This window comes from Pseudopodoces humilis, chromosome 16, assembly GCF_049639895.1.
Source record: "Pseudopodoces humilis isolate 2021_Gansu_Grassland_sample_001 chromosome 16, ASM4963989v1, whole genome shotgun sequence".
NCBI classification, from domain to species: domain Eukaryota; kingdom Metazoa; phylum Chordata; class Aves; order Passeriformes; family Paridae; genus Pseudopodoces; species Pseudopodoces humilis.
The window spans coordinates 9,734,283-9,752,399 of NC_142215.1; the positions used below are offsets into that span (position 1 = coordinate 9,734,283).

At 45.3% G+C, this 18,117-nt stretch overlaps 2 protein-coding genes and 1 non-coding gene across 7 annotated transcripts in view; 1 reads left to right on the forward strand and 2 right to left on the reverse strand.

Moving 5' to 3' along the window:
• The window catches only part of FSD2 (fibronectin type III and SPRY domain containing 2), an 18,876-nt gene extending 11,932 nt beyond the window's left edge, over positions 1 to 6,944 (forward strand). For all 4 annotated transcript variants that reach the window (XM_014251132.2, XM_014251130.2, XM_014251131.2 and 1 more), the window contains exons 9-13: positions 264 to 417; positions 808 to 941; positions 2,532 to 2,664; positions 4,636 to 4,812; positions 5,545 to 6,944. In XM_014251132.2, the coding sequence (XP_014106607.2) occupies positions 264 to 417; positions 808 to 941; positions 2,532 to 2,664; positions 4,636 to 4,812; positions 5,545 to 5,797 (851 nt within the window). In that variant the 3' untranslated portion in view covers positions 5,798 to 6,944. The remainder of the gene's footprint in view (positions 1 to 263; positions 418 to 807; positions 942 to 2,531; positions 2,665 to 4,635; positions 4,813 to 5,544) is intronic.
• Positions 6,787 to 10,815, reverse strand: LOC106628116 (uncharacterized). Of its 2 annotated transcripts, none has more exons than XM_088063155.1 (4): positions 10,708 to 10,815; positions 9,887 to 10,580; positions 8,883 to 8,943; positions 6,787 to 7,930 (listed from the first exon to the last, which is right to left on the reverse strand). In XM_088063155.1, the coding sequence occupies exons 1-3, from the start codon at positions 10,784 to 10,786 to the stop codon at positions 8,913 to 8,915; spliced, it is 804 nt and encodes a 267-aa protein (XP_087919281.1). In that variant the 5' UTR covers positions 10,787 to 10,815; the 3' UTR covers positions 6,787 to 7,930; positions 8,883 to 8,912. The 2 variants fall into 2 exon arrangements, with proteins under 2 accessions (XP_087919281.1, XP_087919280.1); XM_088063154.1 differs by having other exon boundaries at positions 8,876 to 8,943.
• Positions 9,101 to 9,232, reverse strand: LOC148183023 (small Cajal body-specific RNA 15). Its single transcript, XR_015773987.1, has one exon.
• Positions 10,816 to 18,117: the final 7,302 nt, after the last annotated feature.

The window sequence follows — 18,117 nt, forward strand, 5'->3', positions numbered from 1 at the left end:
TAAAACTAATGATAGAAAAGAGTTGTGTAATTGGTCTTTATGTTACTTCTCTGCTTAATTCTCTTGGGACCTTTATAGTCTAAATGATATCTTTAAATAGTACTGTTAATCATTCTACCTGCTGCTTATTGTCCATTGCTGAAGCAGGTTTCTTTAATTATATAGTATTAGTAAACATTTTTCTATTTTTCTGTCTTCAAAACATGATGTTTGCAAACATCTTCAAGCAACAGCTTAGAATTGTTCTTTTGCCTACTTTTTAGCTCCTTCACCACCTACCATAAAGAATAAAAAGATCCGAAGCTGTGAAAATGCAGCACTGGTGTGCTGGGAATCCAGGGACATTAATCCTGTTGATTCCTACACGGTTGAATTGTCCAAGCTGACAGATGAAGAAAATGATGATATTATTACTGAGTGAGTTACTCTTCTGTTGAGCCCATGACCTGTAGAGATGAAACCATTTCAATTGTGTGGCATCAGATAGGACTAAAAAAGGACCCATGACCTTCTAGTGAATTTACATTTACAAACAATCCTCTTACTAAAATTAGGTGTAAAATGTTAATCAAAAATTACTATATGAGACTTATGGGTATGGGAAAAGGGCAGAAGCAAATGTAAAAATCTGCAGTCTGTCACAGACTCTCTCTTGCCCTGCTACTGACAACTGTACAAGGTAAAATGTTGTTGATCGGTTACAAGACAAGTTGAAGTGTAATTTCTTCTTTGTTGCTCAGAAAAATAATTTCAAAGGCCTACCTTTGTTTTCTACCCCATCATTTTCCATGGATTTGTTTTCTGTAGATCTATTGTTGGGATCCCTAACTGTGAAGTCCTAATTCACCTCCAGCCAACACAGAAGTATTACATCTGTGTCAGAGCCCAAAACCTGGGTGGCTCCAGTGAAAGAAGTGAACCTGTCCTGATACACACCACAGGTACTGTACAGTTTGGAACAACTCCAGCAGCCTATTGTTGCATCTACTGTCTTAACAGAAAGATTCCTGCTGGTTTCAATGGCCTCTGGACCAGGTCCTAATCTCTTACATCTAATTACACACCTGGTAACCTTTTAGGAATGAAAAAAACAGCTTCTTGTAACAATAAGTGCATTGCTTTAGCTCTGTAATTTATGTAACTGCTGTCTGTTACATTTGATTGTAAGACTGAAAGTTACTAATTTCTAGACATTTTAAGGGACACTGTCAACTCAACACCCACGTATTGCCAGCCTGCAAAGTGCTGACACACCGATGAGGAAATTTGTAGTTGATTTTACTTCTGAGGTTACCATGTAAGGAAGCTGCTGCTGGAAATTATGGCTGAGACAGCACTTTATAGAGTAATCTAGCAGACATCAGTGCTTACCTTCATCACTGTTGCAATGACACTGCAACTTCACTTCTCATCTCAAATCTCCCGTGCCACTCACAGATGTGTTCACACCTTACCCGTGTCTCTTCTGCCCTTACCTTCTGAGACATTTGAAAATTGTGTTTATTCAGCAGGATGACCATGCAGTTATGTTTCAGTAAAAAACCTATCACCACACAGCAGTGACACCACAGAAATGTTCATCCTTAAATCCCTAGAGAGGAAGACTGTTATTGTGTTACCATTGCTTGTGTGTATTCCAGCTGCTTAAATCAAACTAAATATTTGAAATTGCCCATTCTGTTTGCACAGCATGTATTTGTTTTCAGCAGCACATGCCTGTAATTGCCCTGTCATTGTTTGTATTGTATTTGCAATGAAGTAACTTGCAGTTTGATTATAATGATTTCATTTGGGATTATCATGGGGAGATTTATCTTCTCTGAGTCTACATTATGGAAACACCTCATGCAAACTGATCTGTCGGCTGCAAGAACACAGCTTGAATGTGGGTGAATGGCCTTTGATCCTATCTGGGGTGGAGAAAGAAGCACCAGCTACAAACAGCAGCTGTGCCAATAGCAGCTGCTCCTCAGGCCCCAATGTGTCAGACCTGCTCTGTGAAGTCTCTGCAGGAAGAAAGGCAGAAGCACTTTTATCCTGGGCTGGACTTACGTCTCTGAGGGCTGCTCTGATGAGAGGTGTTGAAGTATGAGGGATCCTTTCTCTTCAAACTGTGTCCAGCCTTTATGTGGATGAGTGAGGCCATGGAGAGTCCTTTAAGCCCCCCTTCTCATTTCAGTGATTAAAAATAGATTACTTGAAACCAGACAGTCCATTGCAGGGAGGACCCCTTATCGCTGAATAACTACTTCCTGCACAATGCCTGCAGCTCTGACCCCTGGTAAGGTTCAAAGCCAGGTTAAGTCCCCTGCTCTTCACAAGGCTGAAACTAAACAGTGTTAAGCTGTAAAACAGCCATTTATTAGAAAAACTTTAAAAATATGATCTTGTCCTCTCAATGTCAGCCACAGATTCTTTCTAGAGCATTGGTGAATCTTTTTGTGGATCCAAATAACATTCATCACACTCTTGCTGAAATTCTAATGTTATAAGGAGTTAGTGGAGTTATCCTCAGGCATTTTCTCTTGCAGGCACCTGCTTCTACCTTAATGAGGACACAGCCCATCCTTTACTGGCAATTCTAGATGATGGATTTACCATTTCATGTGATGAACTGGAAAACCCAGAGTGTGATCTGCCTGTCTATGATAACAGCTTTACAAGGTATAAAGGGGCATTTCAGTTTCTTTGGTTCTTTTAACAGATGCCAGGAAATGTCTAACGGGGCTTTCAGCAGCTCTGATTATTCTCTTGAGTTGAAATCTCTCTCTCCAGCTGCTCTTTGGAACTTGGAAATTAATGCAAGTTCTTAAATAGGATTACAGATGCAGCAGCCACAATTATGTACAAGCCTACTTACATGTCTGGCACACTGAGCTAAATTTGAACAGGTATTTAGGTGCCATAACAAATGCTAAGGAAAGGAGAAGGATCTGAAATCTACCTCTTGCTGACAGATGTAACTGATACTGTTTGGACCAACATGTATTACTTTCAAAAAGAATTAGGCCCTTTGCCATTGAAGTGAGAGACTAAGCTTGCCAAAATGCCTATTTCTAGTCAAAACCACAGAAACACCATATAACCAGGACAGGCATCTGCAGATGCAGGATAATACAAGTCCACATTTTTGCTTCCATGGAAATGCAGTGCTACTAGAGGGCTTGGTAGAAAAGAGTTGGGAGACTGGTGATCCTTTCCTTGAAAGCCATCATGGTAATCTTAAATGGGATTTCATCCCACTTCTGCAGGATGCTTTTATGTTTCACATAAACAGCCAGAACTGGAACTCATCTTCTCGTTCAAAGGCTGAGGTTTTGGTTCCACTATGAACTTTCACAAGTCTCCTTCAAACCAAGATACTGAAAAAAGAAAAAAAAAAAAAAAATAAAGAAAAAACAAACAAACAAACAAACAAAACCCTAAAAGCTCCCAAGGAAATTACATGATAAACTCTTCTTTCTGAAGTTTGTGCAGCTGATGTAGTTCCTAACTGCTTCTTCAGCACAGTTCAGGTTTTGAATTGTTCCCAAGACATTTACATGCACTTGCAATGAACTGTACACGTGCTCTAAGCAAGTGCAGCTGCAGAGGCAGAGCACTGCTATTGTGCTGTGCATGCCCATCCTCACACAACAGGCCCTCCAAATGATGAGTGCAGCTCTCTCTCAGCATTGCCTAGGAGAGCTCAGTGTCTGCCAGCAACATCCTTTTCCTTAGCAACTTACAACTTCAGACACTACCACAGAAACATAAAAGTTGTGTGTGTTTGAAACCTGCTGTCCCCCTTGAAAGTGACAGCATGTACTTTTCCTGAGAAAAACTGAGGTGTAAGCTTACAGGAATCATGTTGCACTCCTGTTTCAGAAGCATTTGGAGTGGGTTATTTTGCCCAATTTTCTTGCTTTAGAACCTGTGTTTTTGCAGACTTGTATCTTCAAAGCACCCAGTTCCTTTGACTCCAAGACTGTGCCAGTAAATCAAGCTGAAGGGTCTCCCTGTAGTACATTGTCTTTGTCTATCTCTACTACACAACTTTCAAAAGAGTTATTTTCTGCATGGTTCCTATTGTACATTTCATGGCCCAGGAACCCAACATATTACAAGTTCTCCTACTGTGTTCAATTCTTCCTAATCTCTCCAAACACAGTGTAGACAGGTTCCCTCCTTCCCAGCTGCCTCGGGAACTTTGTGCTGATACAGAGCTCAGTTCCTAATGGTGAATGATGTTCAAAACCCTGGGCTGTTTGGAAAGAAAATGCAAAACCTGAAGACTTTTCCCCCTGCTATGCTGAGGCTCACCAGCTCTCTTTTCTAACAAGCATTAACTTTCCCAGAAAACCCAGGCACTATGGGATGCTGTTCATCTTTCTGGAAGTGCCCGGGGCACTTGTTTATACAAAGCTACCCACAAGTGAAAACAGGGTAGGTGTCACAAAGAAACCTGCAGGCTGGGTGTTAGCTCCACAGTGTGGGGATTTCACTGGAGTCAAAAATCTACACTGCACTGCTAAGGAGACAGCAGAAGTGGCTTTTGTTTATGCAGGTATATACATACCTGAACACATCTAAACAGTGTAAAAAGCATTATAGAGAGGGCCTGCCAAAACACATATTCCTGTCTGTCTCCCACAGATGTATTGCAATCCTCGGCAGTCTGATCCCATTTCCAGGAAAGCATTACTGGGAGGTGGAAGTTGAGGAAGATACAGAGTACAGAACTGGTGTGGCCTTTGAGAATACTCCGAGACATGGTCACCTGGGGGCAAACAACTCATCCTGGTGCATGAGGCACATCATCACGCCCTCAAGGTAAGGGCTGTGGAGGCTGCAGGTCTCTGACAGAAACATCTCTTAAACTTGCAGGCTGGGCAGAGAAACCAGAGATTTTATATCAGCTCAGACCTGGCACCAGGGTCTCTGAGATTCCACTGCTGTCACCGTAAACTGGTGTTGGAAGGATACCGGAACACTTAAGCAAATCCTCCCGCTTTTTTAGGGTGTTTCAGAAGCATTTGGAGTGGGTTCTTTTGCCCAATTTAATTGCTCCAGAACTTGTCTTTTTGCAGATTTGTATCTTCAAAGCACCCAGTTCTTTTGAGAGGATGCTAGTGAATAAAGCTGAAGGGTCTCTCTGTGGTACACTGTCTCACTGAAGTGAGACGTCGTCATATTGAAACAAGCAGTTACAGGAACAAATCTGAATAAAATCAGAGTTGCAGAATTTAGCTGTAAAGATTACCAAAACCCCAGTGGAAAGACAGAGTAACAGATCTGTGTAATCCAGAAATTATGTATCTGGCTAAACCCAGCTATACCCAACTGGTTTTGATCTGTCCTACCTATGGAATCATGTCATACCTGCCTGCAGAAATGCCAGCTCCCCTCTTGCCTCAGCTGCACTGCTGGCTCTTCCCTGGACACTGGTACATTAACATCACTGCCTGTGACACTCATGAGCAGCCTAGGTACCTGAGTGCACAAAGTGCTTCCCTTTGAAAGCAGCCAGGGTTCCTTCAGCTCTTTTGTTTTTCTCGCCTGCAGGCACAAGTATGAATTCCTGCACAGCGGGATGACACCTGACATCAGAATTACTATTCCCCCCAGAAGGATTGGCATCCTGCTGGACTATGAGAACTGCAGACTGTCATTTTTCAATGCAGATATTGCCCAGCACCTTCACACATTCAACTCACACTTCCAGCATTATGTCCACCCTTGCTTTGCACTGGAAACACCTGGTATCTTAAGGATACATACTGGAATTACAACACCCCCATGGACTGCCCTGCCATAACTTGTGTTTTGCAGCTTCCACACCTATGTGTAACCTGCCCTGAGCAATGCCCTCTTTCAGCATTAACTGCTCCAGCATACTCCCTATAAACCAGCTGTTTCCCTCTAGTAAAAGCAAAGCAAACCTGACCCAAACCAGCCTGAGCCCTTAGGTCACATCCTCTTGGGAAGGATCTTAGAAAAAAGCCACTGTGGTCACAAGATCCATCCCAGAATTCTCATTAGAAACTGGTACCATCCTTCTCAGAGGTGATGCTGTTACCACATGGCAGTGGCAGCTGGATCACAGGCTCCCCCAACACCCACCTGAAGCCAAGGGAACTCCCCAGTTCCAAAGCAGTCAATTCTCCTGAGTCTACTCAAAGGAAAACAAAAATAGCAAAAGGCATAATCACTGTACAGCTGGTGGAGCCGAGAACACTCCAGTCATGAAGCTGATCTCCCAATCCCGTGTTCTGGTTGCTACACAGAGTGTGTGACACAAGATAATCAAATATTCTACCCCTGTGTGTGAACTGTTAGTGCCTACATACCCACTGAAGCTTTCTGGAATACCCACGCCTGCACTCCAGTCTCAAATATAAGCCATTTTTACAGAATGCTTCTCATTCATTCACCCAGGGAAAAAAAGATAAGACAGGCTTTTTGCAGTACTTGATTGTCCTTACAGGAAAACCTAAAACACCTTTAGCTGCTTCCTTTTAGCTATGCTCACATCCACTTGGGTGTATCCTCCCTCCACACTCACAGATCTGTTCTCCCCTTCAGCACTGAACAATTCCACTCCAGTGCTGTGCCCATGAAGCTTTGGGTGTCCAGTGAGGCTGGAAGGACTCTGGCACACTCTCTGCTGTTGAGAGATCCTTGTTTGGATTTCATTTCCAGACACCAATCAAGACAGGCCCTGCCTGTCAAGCAGGCTTGGTCAGCTCTGAACAGCCTCATCCATAGGTGTCAAAACTACCTGAACTCAATCAAGAGTCATTAAGAGAAAAGCTTTTCCACAGATTTATTGCATATTCATTACAAAAATCATTGGTTCAAGTCTCCATTCTAGGGAATCACCAGGAACAAGCAGTGGCCTCTACAATATGCAGGGTCTCTATAAATAAACGCCATTGGCAAAACTAAAGAGATTTTACATAGAACTGTGTGTCAAAAGCTTGTATGTTCTTTCCCAAATAGCTTAAAAAAAAAGTCTTGCCAAAACAGGCCTTTAGAAACCACAAAAACAGGAGCTGAGTATGCTACTACAACAGCAGTGATTAGTACCATCTGCTCTTGGGTATCTGTTTCAAAAGCCTCAGAAGATGCATTTAGCAACACTGAGCTATACCAGCACAGGGTCATTTCTTAACCTACCAGGAATTAAGATATTTTCAGGGCAGAAAAAGTTGTTTTGGTCACTTTGTAAGACCTGCTGTAAGCAGGCCAGAAACTAAGTTGCTTTACCTGCCAGTGAGCAGAACAGTTTGTGGGCATGTGTGCCCTGCTGCTGCTGGCATGGCCATCCCAGGGAACAGCAGTTCTAGGGTACAGCTCCTGTGCTGGGGATTGAAGTGGTAAGAAAGCACCATTCTTTGCTTAAAAATGTACTCCTTGACTTTGGCTCCAATTTATACCCACTGGAACATGTTTTATTCCTATCAGCCAAAAACTGAGAGCCCTACTCTTATTTCCAAGTAGATTCCTGAAAGAGTATAACACACAGGTATCAGAGCAGAGGTATGAGGACATCTGAACCTCCAAAGAGAGCCTCTAATCCACAAAGGCTGCTGGTGAACCCATGATTCCACACCCCACCACCAGCTTTCACCTCAAGTGTTTAAGCCATAGCTGCAACCTGGCAAAATACTTTCCAACCAGTGAACTGAACTGGCACATCCCCAGGACTTCAGAACCCTCTTGCTGGACCGTGCAAGGGCAGATTTTCTGAGTCAAAAGTCAGGTGCTCAGACACCCTTGCAGTGGAACTCTGCAGGTACCAAACAGCTCTGTCGTTATGCTGCCAGCTTGGTGAATCTACTGGAGAATGCTGGCCAGGTGGCTGAGTACAGAGCAGTCTGCTCAGGAGAATGACCCCATGGTCATAACCAGGCATGGCACAGGACAGCTATAGCAGTGACAGAACTATCTGAAAGAAAGAACAAATATGCAGTAATTGGCTTCTAGGTTAACAACAGTAAGGAAAATGAGTTTGTATGTTTCTGTTTAATAAAAGCTTCACCTGTTGCCACTAGCCCAAGCTTTCCTCAAACATTTATACAGCAAAGAAAACTTGACAACATGTGTTTCTCAGAACCAGCTGTTACTCAAAACAATCTCTATATAAATGTTTTACAGGAAGGCCACTACTTCCACAGCAGTGGTCTACTAAGCTGTAAGTTCATATCAGCCCTGCATGCCTCTGTATTCAGTTTATTCACCAGGTGTATTTAGTTTATTGGAACTCTGGGTATGGCACTCAACTTGGAGAACTGTATTGAGGTGTTGATCTGATCTATTTCTCTGTATTGAAAGGTAATTCAGATGAGGCAAAATCAGTTCTTATGTCTGGCCTGTATACAGGAACTCTGGCTGAACTACAACATGTGGTAGGGCAATAGTCAGTTAAAAATGAGTTGTCCTTGTCTCTAACATTATGTGCTGCAAGCTGTATTTTTCCTAGTACCTGCTGGGTCTTTTTCTTCCTGTTCCTTTTCCTTATGGGAATTTACCAGCACACAGCAAAATCTATCCTCTGCAAAGGACAGAAGCTCATGCGTAAAGCTCTGGTTTTGGCCAGCTGAAGCCCACAGGCAGCCCTCATGTGCAGCAGTGATCCATGCATCCCTGCAGGACTTGCAGCATCAGGAACTGCCAAAGGACAAGACAGCCCCAACCATGCCTCTCCCAGCAGCTAACTGGGGACTTTGCCAGGGCTGCCCAACCCCTTCAAAGCGAGCCAGAAGGATCCCTTTTTCCAGTTCCCTGCGATTTCAGATTCACGTTGTTGCCACTGGAGGGCATCACGTGAAGCCCTTTCAGAAGGCCACACTTGTCTCACACAGGTTTCTAAGGCTGAAAACAGTTTTCAAACCTGTTACCGTAATCGAAGGCATGTCCAGTGTCCCTCCTCACCCAGTGCTGGAGCCGGGAACAAAGGGCCTGTGAGCAATTACACATGTAAGACATGTCAAACGCACAGATAAAAGAGAAAATACAATAGCGCTGAAATAGTTTAATGTAGATTTAAAACAAACACATCTGACCTTTTACTACAGAAACACATGACTTTTAACTTGCTCTATCACTGCCACTAAAACATTGTAGGTAGATCAAGTAGGTCCTGACTTTTATCTCACAGGCAGGCCTTGTTCTTCTACCATTTAATTTAGGAGGATAGTATCAATGGAGTCAATATAGTGCCACTGGCTCCACTTTCTTAGTCCTCCGGATGAATCTCTACAATAAACTCCTGAAAAGTTTCAGAACTGACTGAGCCCTCCTAAAGTAGACTGCAGAGCCTAGGCACTCAGCCAGGAAGGCAATTCCCTGCTCCTGTCTTTGAACTGAGTTGAATCTTTTTACTGCCCACCTCTGTTTGCCGCCAGTAACCAATATCACTCATTAGCAGCACACAGCAAAGCAACCAGGGACCATGCAAAGGTGAGGCTTTGCTTCCTGTTCAGACTTTATTGCAGTCCTGAGCCAATCCAAAACACAACACTGCCTTTTTATTGAATTTTCTCTCCATCACGTTTATGGTGGTGTGCTCAGTTGCCAATATATACTGGGACTCCGCTGTCCTAGCCCAACTTACTTAAACCTTTTCCAAACAGGCTCATTTTTTTAAGCTTTACTTGCTCCGATGGAAGCGATACTGACACCTAAACTGCTTCACAAAATGGCTGTAAGGGACCGCGCCCTCTGCCAAAAGGGTGCTCATCCCACAGCTGGAGCCAAATAAAACCTAAATAAAATCCAGACGCAAAGCTGTGGCTTAAACAGCCCCCGAAAGACTGCAGTAGTGGGTCCCGGCCTAGCTCACAAAACCACCACCACGAGCAGCCCCTCCCGGACGGCAGCGGGCCCGGCGGGCAGCGCTTACCTGGGCCCCGGGCGCGCCTCTTCACGGGCTCCGCGCCGGCGATGCCCGCGGGGCTCGCACCGCATCACGGCGGCAGCTCCTGCCAGGGACACGGGGCACAGCCGCGGGCAGGCCGGGCCTCGGCGCCACCGCACGGGAGCCGCTCCGGCCGCACAGCGACGGGGCCTTGCCGTGCCCGAACTCCGTCGCTCTCTCGCTACCGGCCGGCCGCCCCCGGGCCCCCCAGCCCGCCGCGGGAGGAGCGGGACCGCGGCCCCACCGCCATAAGCGCCCCCCTCCCGAGGCCGCCATTTCCCGCGGCGGGCAGGCCTCGGTCCGGGGCGCCCTGACAGAGGGCGGGCGCTGCCTGCCTGGCTTCCTTCCTGCCTTCTTTCCTTCCTGCCTGCCCGTCTTCCTTCCCTCTCTGTGCCGGGACAGCGCCCCAGGCGGGGAGACACAGCTGGAGCTGCCCCCGGCGTGGGAGCTCTGTTCCCGCAGCCTTTTCCCAAGACATCACGGACCAAGCCGAGCTCACCCCGCTCGGCATCCACTTGAGCCCTGCCTGCCCTCGGCGGGGCCGTGGAGCGGCTTCCCCAGTGATGGCTCCATCCACACACGGCTGAATTGTTGCCTCCAGCAGCCGCCAATCTTGTGCAACACCTGCTGTGCTTGTCCATCTCCATTCCTTCCCCTAATACGGGCTTGATCCTGCAGACTGAAGCACGAGAATAACCCTCGCTGCTAGCACAGCCCTGGCAAGGCTGAGGGAGAGGCACCAGCTCTCAGCAGCTCCTGGTTCTTTACCAGCAGGATTGGGGCCAGACGAAGCTGCGATTTCTCACCCCTGAGATGGGTGTTCCACAGCTCCCAAGTCACCGCACGGGTGCCCTCATCCAGGCTGGGCTGGGCCAAAAGTAGCATGGTAGCTCCCTTGCCTTGGAGGTATTTTACAGCCGGTTGTATACACTCAAATTTTCTCTGAATCTCTAAACAAAATTCCTTTACCTTCCTTACCTCTCTGATATTGGGAAGTGAATCATCAGGTGATGCCTGGGGCCACCCCAACTCCTCCTGCCTTGTGCCCCTGTGCTGATGTGAAAGCTGCAGCCAGGCTGCTGTAATAGAACAATGTATTGTGCCTGTGCAGTGAGAGTCAGATATATTTCATGGTCTGTGTCATAAAATGCTTGATGAAATAAACATTTTGCCTTCCATACATGAAAGCATGTAGTTTACAGTGAAGATTTATTAAGCCCAAAATTTCTGAGCATGCCCAAAGAGACAGCTTATATTAACATACAGGGAAGGACAGTTATGAATCAGTCCAACTTCCTCATAGCCTGTCCAACAGAAAAAAAACCAACTTTATTTCTGGTGGAGAATTTAAAATTCAGCGTCATTGTTGTTACATTGCTTTGCGTTCCTCTGTGCACTAACCTTAGCTTTCATATCTGGCTCTTAAAAGAGAAACCAAAAGGTCAAAGGATAAAAAAAAATATAAACACCTATATAAATAGCTGTTTAAATTAGAAACTGATGGTGGTTTATTTGGTGGTTTTTTTTGTTTTGTTTTGCTGCAAATGGAAAAGCAGACACTGGCTTTTGGGCCATGTGGTGCTGTCTCAGTCCTTCTGTGGAGTTTTGCACGTTGCAAATATCTCGTGACTGTGTCAGCACAGTGGCAAAGAAGTGAGAGCAGGCCTGTGTGGGGCTCTCTGGCTCTCTCTGCTTGCAGCACAAGAAGTAAATCAAAACTCAGGGTGCAGAAGTGCAGAGTGATGGAAGAAGAGGTGGAAGTTGATCTGAACTTTGCTCAGCTACATCACTGTGGCATTTCAGGTATGCACTCTAATAATGTGACCGTATATTTGCAACCAGACTTAGGACAGATTTCCTTCTCAAAGACAAAATTATCTAAGAAGTGGATCCATGGGTAAAAAGTAACACTCATGAGGCAGATTATGAACAGAACTAAGCCAGTGGAAGTAAGTATAACTTCACCAAATTCAATGCATTGGGAAGGACTTTTACTTAAAAGTCCCAAAGTAGAACTACTGGTCGGCAGATGGAAGAAACTAAACCCCAAATCCAAAGTCCCTTTTTTCAGACCACCTTCTACAAACACGATTGACTCTTGTTACAACAAAACCAACACAAATATCACTTTGCTAATACCTACTGAGCCAGACTTAAACATGTCACTGATATTTACTTAACAAACATCGTTACGTACGTACTCTGCTGTGGTTCAAAGAACACTCATTTATTTAAAACAGCTTATTTTAAAACAAGGCTTTGGGTTGTTTGCTTTTTTTGTCATTGTTGGGGTTTCGGTGTGGTTTTTGGTTGGTTGGTGTTTTGGGGTTTATTTTGTTCCTGGCACGTTAGAGCAGCTAAAACTTTGTGCTTTTTGACCTTGCCTTGTTAGAGATCTGTCATAACAGGGGACAGCATGTTGGCACTGAGTCTGCCAGCGTGGATTTTGAGGGACTGGGAGAGGCTGCTCGCTTTTAGGGCTTGGTTGTCAGGTGAGGAGTACTTCACTCTGCTCTCACAATGTCCTGAAAACTGTCTGTATTCGAGCAGTTGGAGCCTTTCTCCCTCATGAACCCCAGAAGCCATGGCTGATGTCAAGCACGCCGTTCCCAGCCCAGTCCCAGAGGGGTGGCTGGGCGCCTTGCCTGTTCCTGAGCACTCACATTCTCGCTGTACCCTCACAGTCTGCCTCACGGTAAGCAGAGTCTGGCACAGCCGGCACCACCCAGCGTGGGGACGGTGCTGGGACGGTGCCTGCCTATGGCATTCAGCTCTCCTGGGAGTCTCACCAAGCTCGGCACACAGGTGGGAGGACGAAACTGGCATCTCAGGAGCTCTGACCAGTATCTCTGAAAAACACCAGAGACAAACCCTTATGAAAGCACCTGCTTTCTACATTTCTCTTCCCATGTTTTGGCGGTCAGCAGGATCCTCACCAGAGCCCTCAGCAGCAGCCAGGCACTCCCAGGACCAGGCCAGGGTTTGCCATGGTGTGGATGGCCACAAGCCCCCTGCAGCTTGTTTCACCCATGTGTGTCTGCTTGTAAAGCTGAGAGATCTGAAAAGGACAAGCTTCCTTTTTTGTGTAGAATAATATTACAAGCAAAGTAACTTTTTTCTTTTTTTTTTTTTAGGCAAAAAGGGACAGCTCTTGCTGGAGATAAAAAGAAATATTCCTCACACATTTTATACTGCAAATACCAAGCAAACATATTCTATTTCCTCTTTAGGCTGAAGACAAAGCCATACCTCCTCCCCTGAGCTGGGGAGCTGCAAGATCACCAGGTTGACGTCATTCTCCTTGGTGATAAAACATGCTGCATGCTGAACTTGGCGCTCAGCATGCTCAGGTTGAGGTAAGAGCTAATGTAATGAACTCTGGGGAAGGACTTACATCAAATACCACTCTGGAATATTAAATACAGACAGGACCAACTTCTAACTTGAATAATTACACACTGGCTAAATTCATTCTTTTGTTTCAAAGACAGGAATCACCTTTCTCGCTTCTTCTTGAAAATCGTATGCATTGGTGCACTATTTCACTACCTGTATATTAAGAAGATTTCTGTTAATTACCATGGGCTGAACTGAGTTTCAGCTCTAGCAATTACTCTTGCCACTCGATGGGGGGAGCAAGCAAACCAAGAAAAGGCAGATTCTAATTTCAACAAGTGTTCCCAGCTGCTTGTGCTTGCTAACATAACCTCAAAGGCAGAGGTGCCTGGGAACACTCCTGAACTTTCACTTTCCATGTGGGAGTACAGTACCAAAGACCTTGCACACATATTCCCCCTGCCCTGGCAGCACTGCAGTGCTTATAAGCTATTTCACTTAACTGTGTTTGTATTCTTCTTCTGCTTGTGGATACCAATGTAAGGCTTTCAGCAATTGTAAGATATTTCTCCAGGCTCACTTTGAGTCAGAAAGAAAAAGATTTTCTTGTGGTAAAAGCTGTAGTAAGCAGCAAGAGTCAGTTTGAAAGGCAGGGTTTAGTCCCAGCATTACAGCTGTGTGTTTGAGGCAGATGTTCAGCCAGTGGAAATTAAAGCAGAATCCTAGCAAATGAGCTAAGAAGAAAAATGGGAGCAGGGAAGAGAAGGAAAAAAGTGGGAACATGTGAAGACCAGAAGATTGTTTCCTGGCCTAACACTTACTGTTAAACCACAGGTAGGGCTTGAAGGTCCAAGACTTCAAAGCTATTTAGAAGCCTCAAAGCTACTTTGCTTAGTGGCTCTGGGTTCCCTGGCCTTTGCTAACTCAGCTGCCTTGCTTGCTAAGGAGGCAACTGCTGCTGCTTCACAAGGTTTGCAGAGCTGAGTCCACTGAGGTTTGCATGGGAAGTGTGGGAGGAGAGTCTTAAAGATGTTAAACAAGGGGAAGAAAGGAAAACATGAGACACTTTGCCCAAGTAACATTAAAAGCAGGCACTGAGAGAAAGCATTCAGTGGAGATAAGCCACAGCCCTTTTCCCACCTAGCCAGAACTTTAGCAAAAAACATCTGGACATCCCCTTTGTTCTGAACCAGCAGCACAGGCTGTACAGGGACATGGCAGCAATTTGAAAGCTTGTTTTCTGCATCTAAACATCATGTCAGGACAAACTGCACTCCATCCTGCGATCATTTAACAGCACCCCTGGGACCCCTGTACCTTGGAGGCATGATGTCACACATCAGCAGAGAGATTATTTGTTTTGAAGCCTGTGAATAGCTCTGAGACTTCATTTCAAAGCACTCCATGCAGAGTAATGACACAAACCCTTCTGGTGTCACTGAAGGGCACAACTGACTATTGTTTTTGCCTGTGCTGTTTCTCAGCACCCAGCAAGTGATTATTAGATATCTATTATACTTTCTTCTCTTTTATGCAGGAATGGCTTTGCCATTGCTCATTCCTTCATGTTCAATACACATTTTCTTAAATGTTTTATCAATTATTTCTCTACTGAGACAAGCAGGAACACCCACACAAAAGGCACTGCAACAAAAACCAAGGCATTCATTCAATTTCAGGTGATTTTTAATTCATATATAGCCATTGAGTAAACTGCAGTATGAAAACCATCTTCAGACCTGTGGTAAGGTAGCTGTGCATACCACCTGTCTGGTTTCTCCTTTTGTCAGAATAAACAATTATTACACTGAATTTTACACAAGGGTAAAAGATAATAATCTAGGACAATTTGCTGAGAAGCCAACAGTTTTTTTTACCAGATCATAATAGTTTAGATTCACTCGGAAGCACCTACAGTGATACCCAGGTTTAGAAGCAGGATTACCTGATAGAAAATATGCAGCATGGAAAACAGAGCCATTCATTCTGTCATTTAATGCTGAATTGTTGAACCTTATTAAGTTTTAAAACAGAAAGCTTTATAGTAAAGCCCTGGAGATGCATAAAGGACCTCTCCCTCATGATGCCTACATTGGAATTTACTCTTGTATTAGCATTAAAGCAAGAACAAATGAAAAGTGCAGACATTGCATAAGACTGCCAGCCTAACTGAAATTTGGAACGTTTCAGTCACACTCAGTTTATTTCAGTGTTCTCCCTTCCATGGTGAAGGACCGTCAGTAAAGCCATTTCTGTCCCCAGGAAGTTCCATCACTAAGTGACCATTCAAAAAGCTGGAAAGGGTTCAGAGCACAGGGCATATGATATTGCTGTGTAATCTTGGAGAATAAAGGAAGGGAATTTGGAATGGCTGAAGCATTGGATCTTTGGGATCCAAAGAATCTGCATCCTGGAGCAGTGGATATCAGGTTAGAGCTATTACTGCTCCACGGTGAGGCTCTTCATGCTGCATGGGCAGCAGCCTGGAATCACCCCCATGGAACAGGCACAGGCTCACAGTGCACAGAACGCTTCAGAGGTGTGGCTTGGAGAGAGAAGCTCAGTGGAAGCAAAGTACAGATCAGGCATCATGGTTCCAGATTTTAATTATCATCTGTCCTTGGCAAATTTAGATGGACAGGAGAGTGAGCAAAGCTGCAATGGCTGAAAATCAGTGTTTTATGTTAAGTTAAATTATTGTACACCAATATGGACATAAATCTGGCTTATAGAGAGGGTTAATTAGCACAGTTCTACAGTCCAAGTAACAGAAATAAAGACGTAGTGTGAATTTCAGGGAATTAATCATATTGATCACATCTTTTCAATGATGATGCATCAGGCATTTTTATAGCAGATGAAATTAACTGCTTTTTACCATATATTAATATAACCCAGAATGTGAACTATGCTTATGAAGAAATATTTTTTCTGGGCAGTTCTGTTTAATATCTTTATTGAGGATCTGTATGAGGGGATCAAATGCACCCTCAATCAGTTTGCAGGTGACACCAAGTTGGACGGGGGTGCTGCTCTGCGGCAGGGTAGGAGGGCTCTGCAGAGGGATCTGGACAGGCTGGATCCATGGAATGATGCCAGCGGCACAAAGTTCAATAAGGCCAAGGGCCGGGTGCTGCCCTGGGGTCCCAACAACCCCACACAGCGTTACCGGCTGGGGCACAGGGGCTGGAAAGTGCCCGCAGAAAAGGGCCCGGGGTGCTGGGCAGCAGCAGCTGAACGTGAGCCAGCCTGTGCCAAGAACGCCAATGGCACTGGGCCAGTGTCAGGAACAGCGTGGCCAGCAGGGCCAGGGCAGTGGCCACCCCCCTGTACTCAGCACTGGCGAGGCCACAGCGTGAGTGCTGTGTCCAGTCTGGGCCCCTCAGGACAAGAAGGACAGTGAGGGGCTGGAGTGTGTCCAGAGAAGGGCAGTGGAGCTGGGGAAGGGCCTGGAGCACAAGTCTTGTGAAAAGCAGCTGAGGGAGCCAGAAGGTTCAGGGGAGACCTTCTCAGTGTCTAGAACTACCTGAAAGGACACTGTAGCCAGGTGGGAATCAGTCTCTCCCAAAAAACAAGTGATAGGACAAGAGGAAATGGCCTCAAGTTGCACCAGGGGAAATTTAGATTGGATATTAGGAAATTTTTTTTCATTTCAATGGTTGTCAAGCATTGGAACAGACTGCCCAGGGCAGTGGTGGAGTCACCATCCCTGAGGGGATTTAAAACATATGTAGACGTAGCATGTGAGGACATGGTTTAGTGGTGGATTTGGCAGTGCTGTAGGAATAGTTGGGCTCCATAATCTTAGAGGTCTTTTCCAGTTTAAATGATTCCATGATTTTTACCTGCAGACAAGTCTCTGGGTCCACATGCTGGTACCCACACTTCCTCTCCCATCCTCATTGCAGCAGACAAGTGGAGGAGATACTGATGGTGTGATGCAGTTTTCCTCTACTGGAGACACAGGAGCCTGCAAGGAACAGAAGACATTAATACCAGGTAGCAAATTACAGCTGGTACAATAGATGCAGCATAGGGAAATACAATGTAATATTGCCAGGAAAACTGCTGGCCAACTCTCCCTCTCATTGCAGGATACTTGTTTTATTGAGCCTTCAATGAAAATATATCTGCTGCTTCAGCATTGATTGTAGAACCTCTGGAATACTGACCAGAAAAACTTCTGTCGTACTACTGTCAGTGAGACAGTGACACAGTTTAGGCACCCCTCACGGGATCCGAGCCCCCTGGCTCAGGCAATATGCACATAACAATGAACTGAAGGGAATTCCCTGTCCCAACAGCATATAACTGAATTCTGAGTAGATAAAGAGACCACACAAGCAGAGTAAGGGCACAAAGGCAGGACACAAACAGGAACAAATGGTGGTAGCCCATCAGTCTCACTGGTTTGGAGAGGAAGGAGAAACACAGAAGCAGGTAACACCTGGAGAGGTCAGTTCTTCCTTTCTTACCTTAAGGCTGCCACTGCTGCAGTCCGTGAACTGCTCTATCATCCACCTCTCTCCAGCATCTGCTTCTTCAGGAATGATTCAAAATGTCTCTAAAGTCCATTGCCTCTGCAGTAATGACAGTCAGCAACTCTTTCAGTGCCTCTGGATGCCTTTCTGTCGACTGGGAAAGCTGACAGGACACTGCTCGAGTCCTTCAGTGGAACACAGCATGACACGGCGTGTAGCTGTGAAGAGACTTGTCCAAGGGCACACAAGGGTCTCATGGGCTTGCCAAGGGTAGGCCACAAACACAGGGGCTTGCCAGCTACACACCACCTTTCATCACCCTCATGCCAGTTCAACCCCCTCAACTTTTCCCTTCCCCAGACAAAAAGTATCTTAGTTAAGAATTTCCTGTGTTTGTTA

What these genes read in the sequence shown, in the direction of transcription:
- LOC106628116 (XM_088063155.1), bottom strand. Translation starts at nt 10,786, where the DNA reads ATGCTACTTTTGGCCCAGCCCAGCCTGGATGAGGGCACCCGTGCGGTG. An exon ending in GTGGAACACCCATCTCAGGG is followed by an intron (nt 10,581 to 10,707) that starts GTGAGAAATCGC and finishes CTCGTGCTTCAG; the next exon opens with TCTGCAGGATCAAGCCCGTA. An exon ending in GAGGCGCGCCCGGGGCCCAG is followed by an intron (nt 8,944 to 9,886) that starts GTAAGCGCTGCC and finishes AATTGCTCACAG; the next exon opens with GCCCTTTGTTCCCGGCTCCA.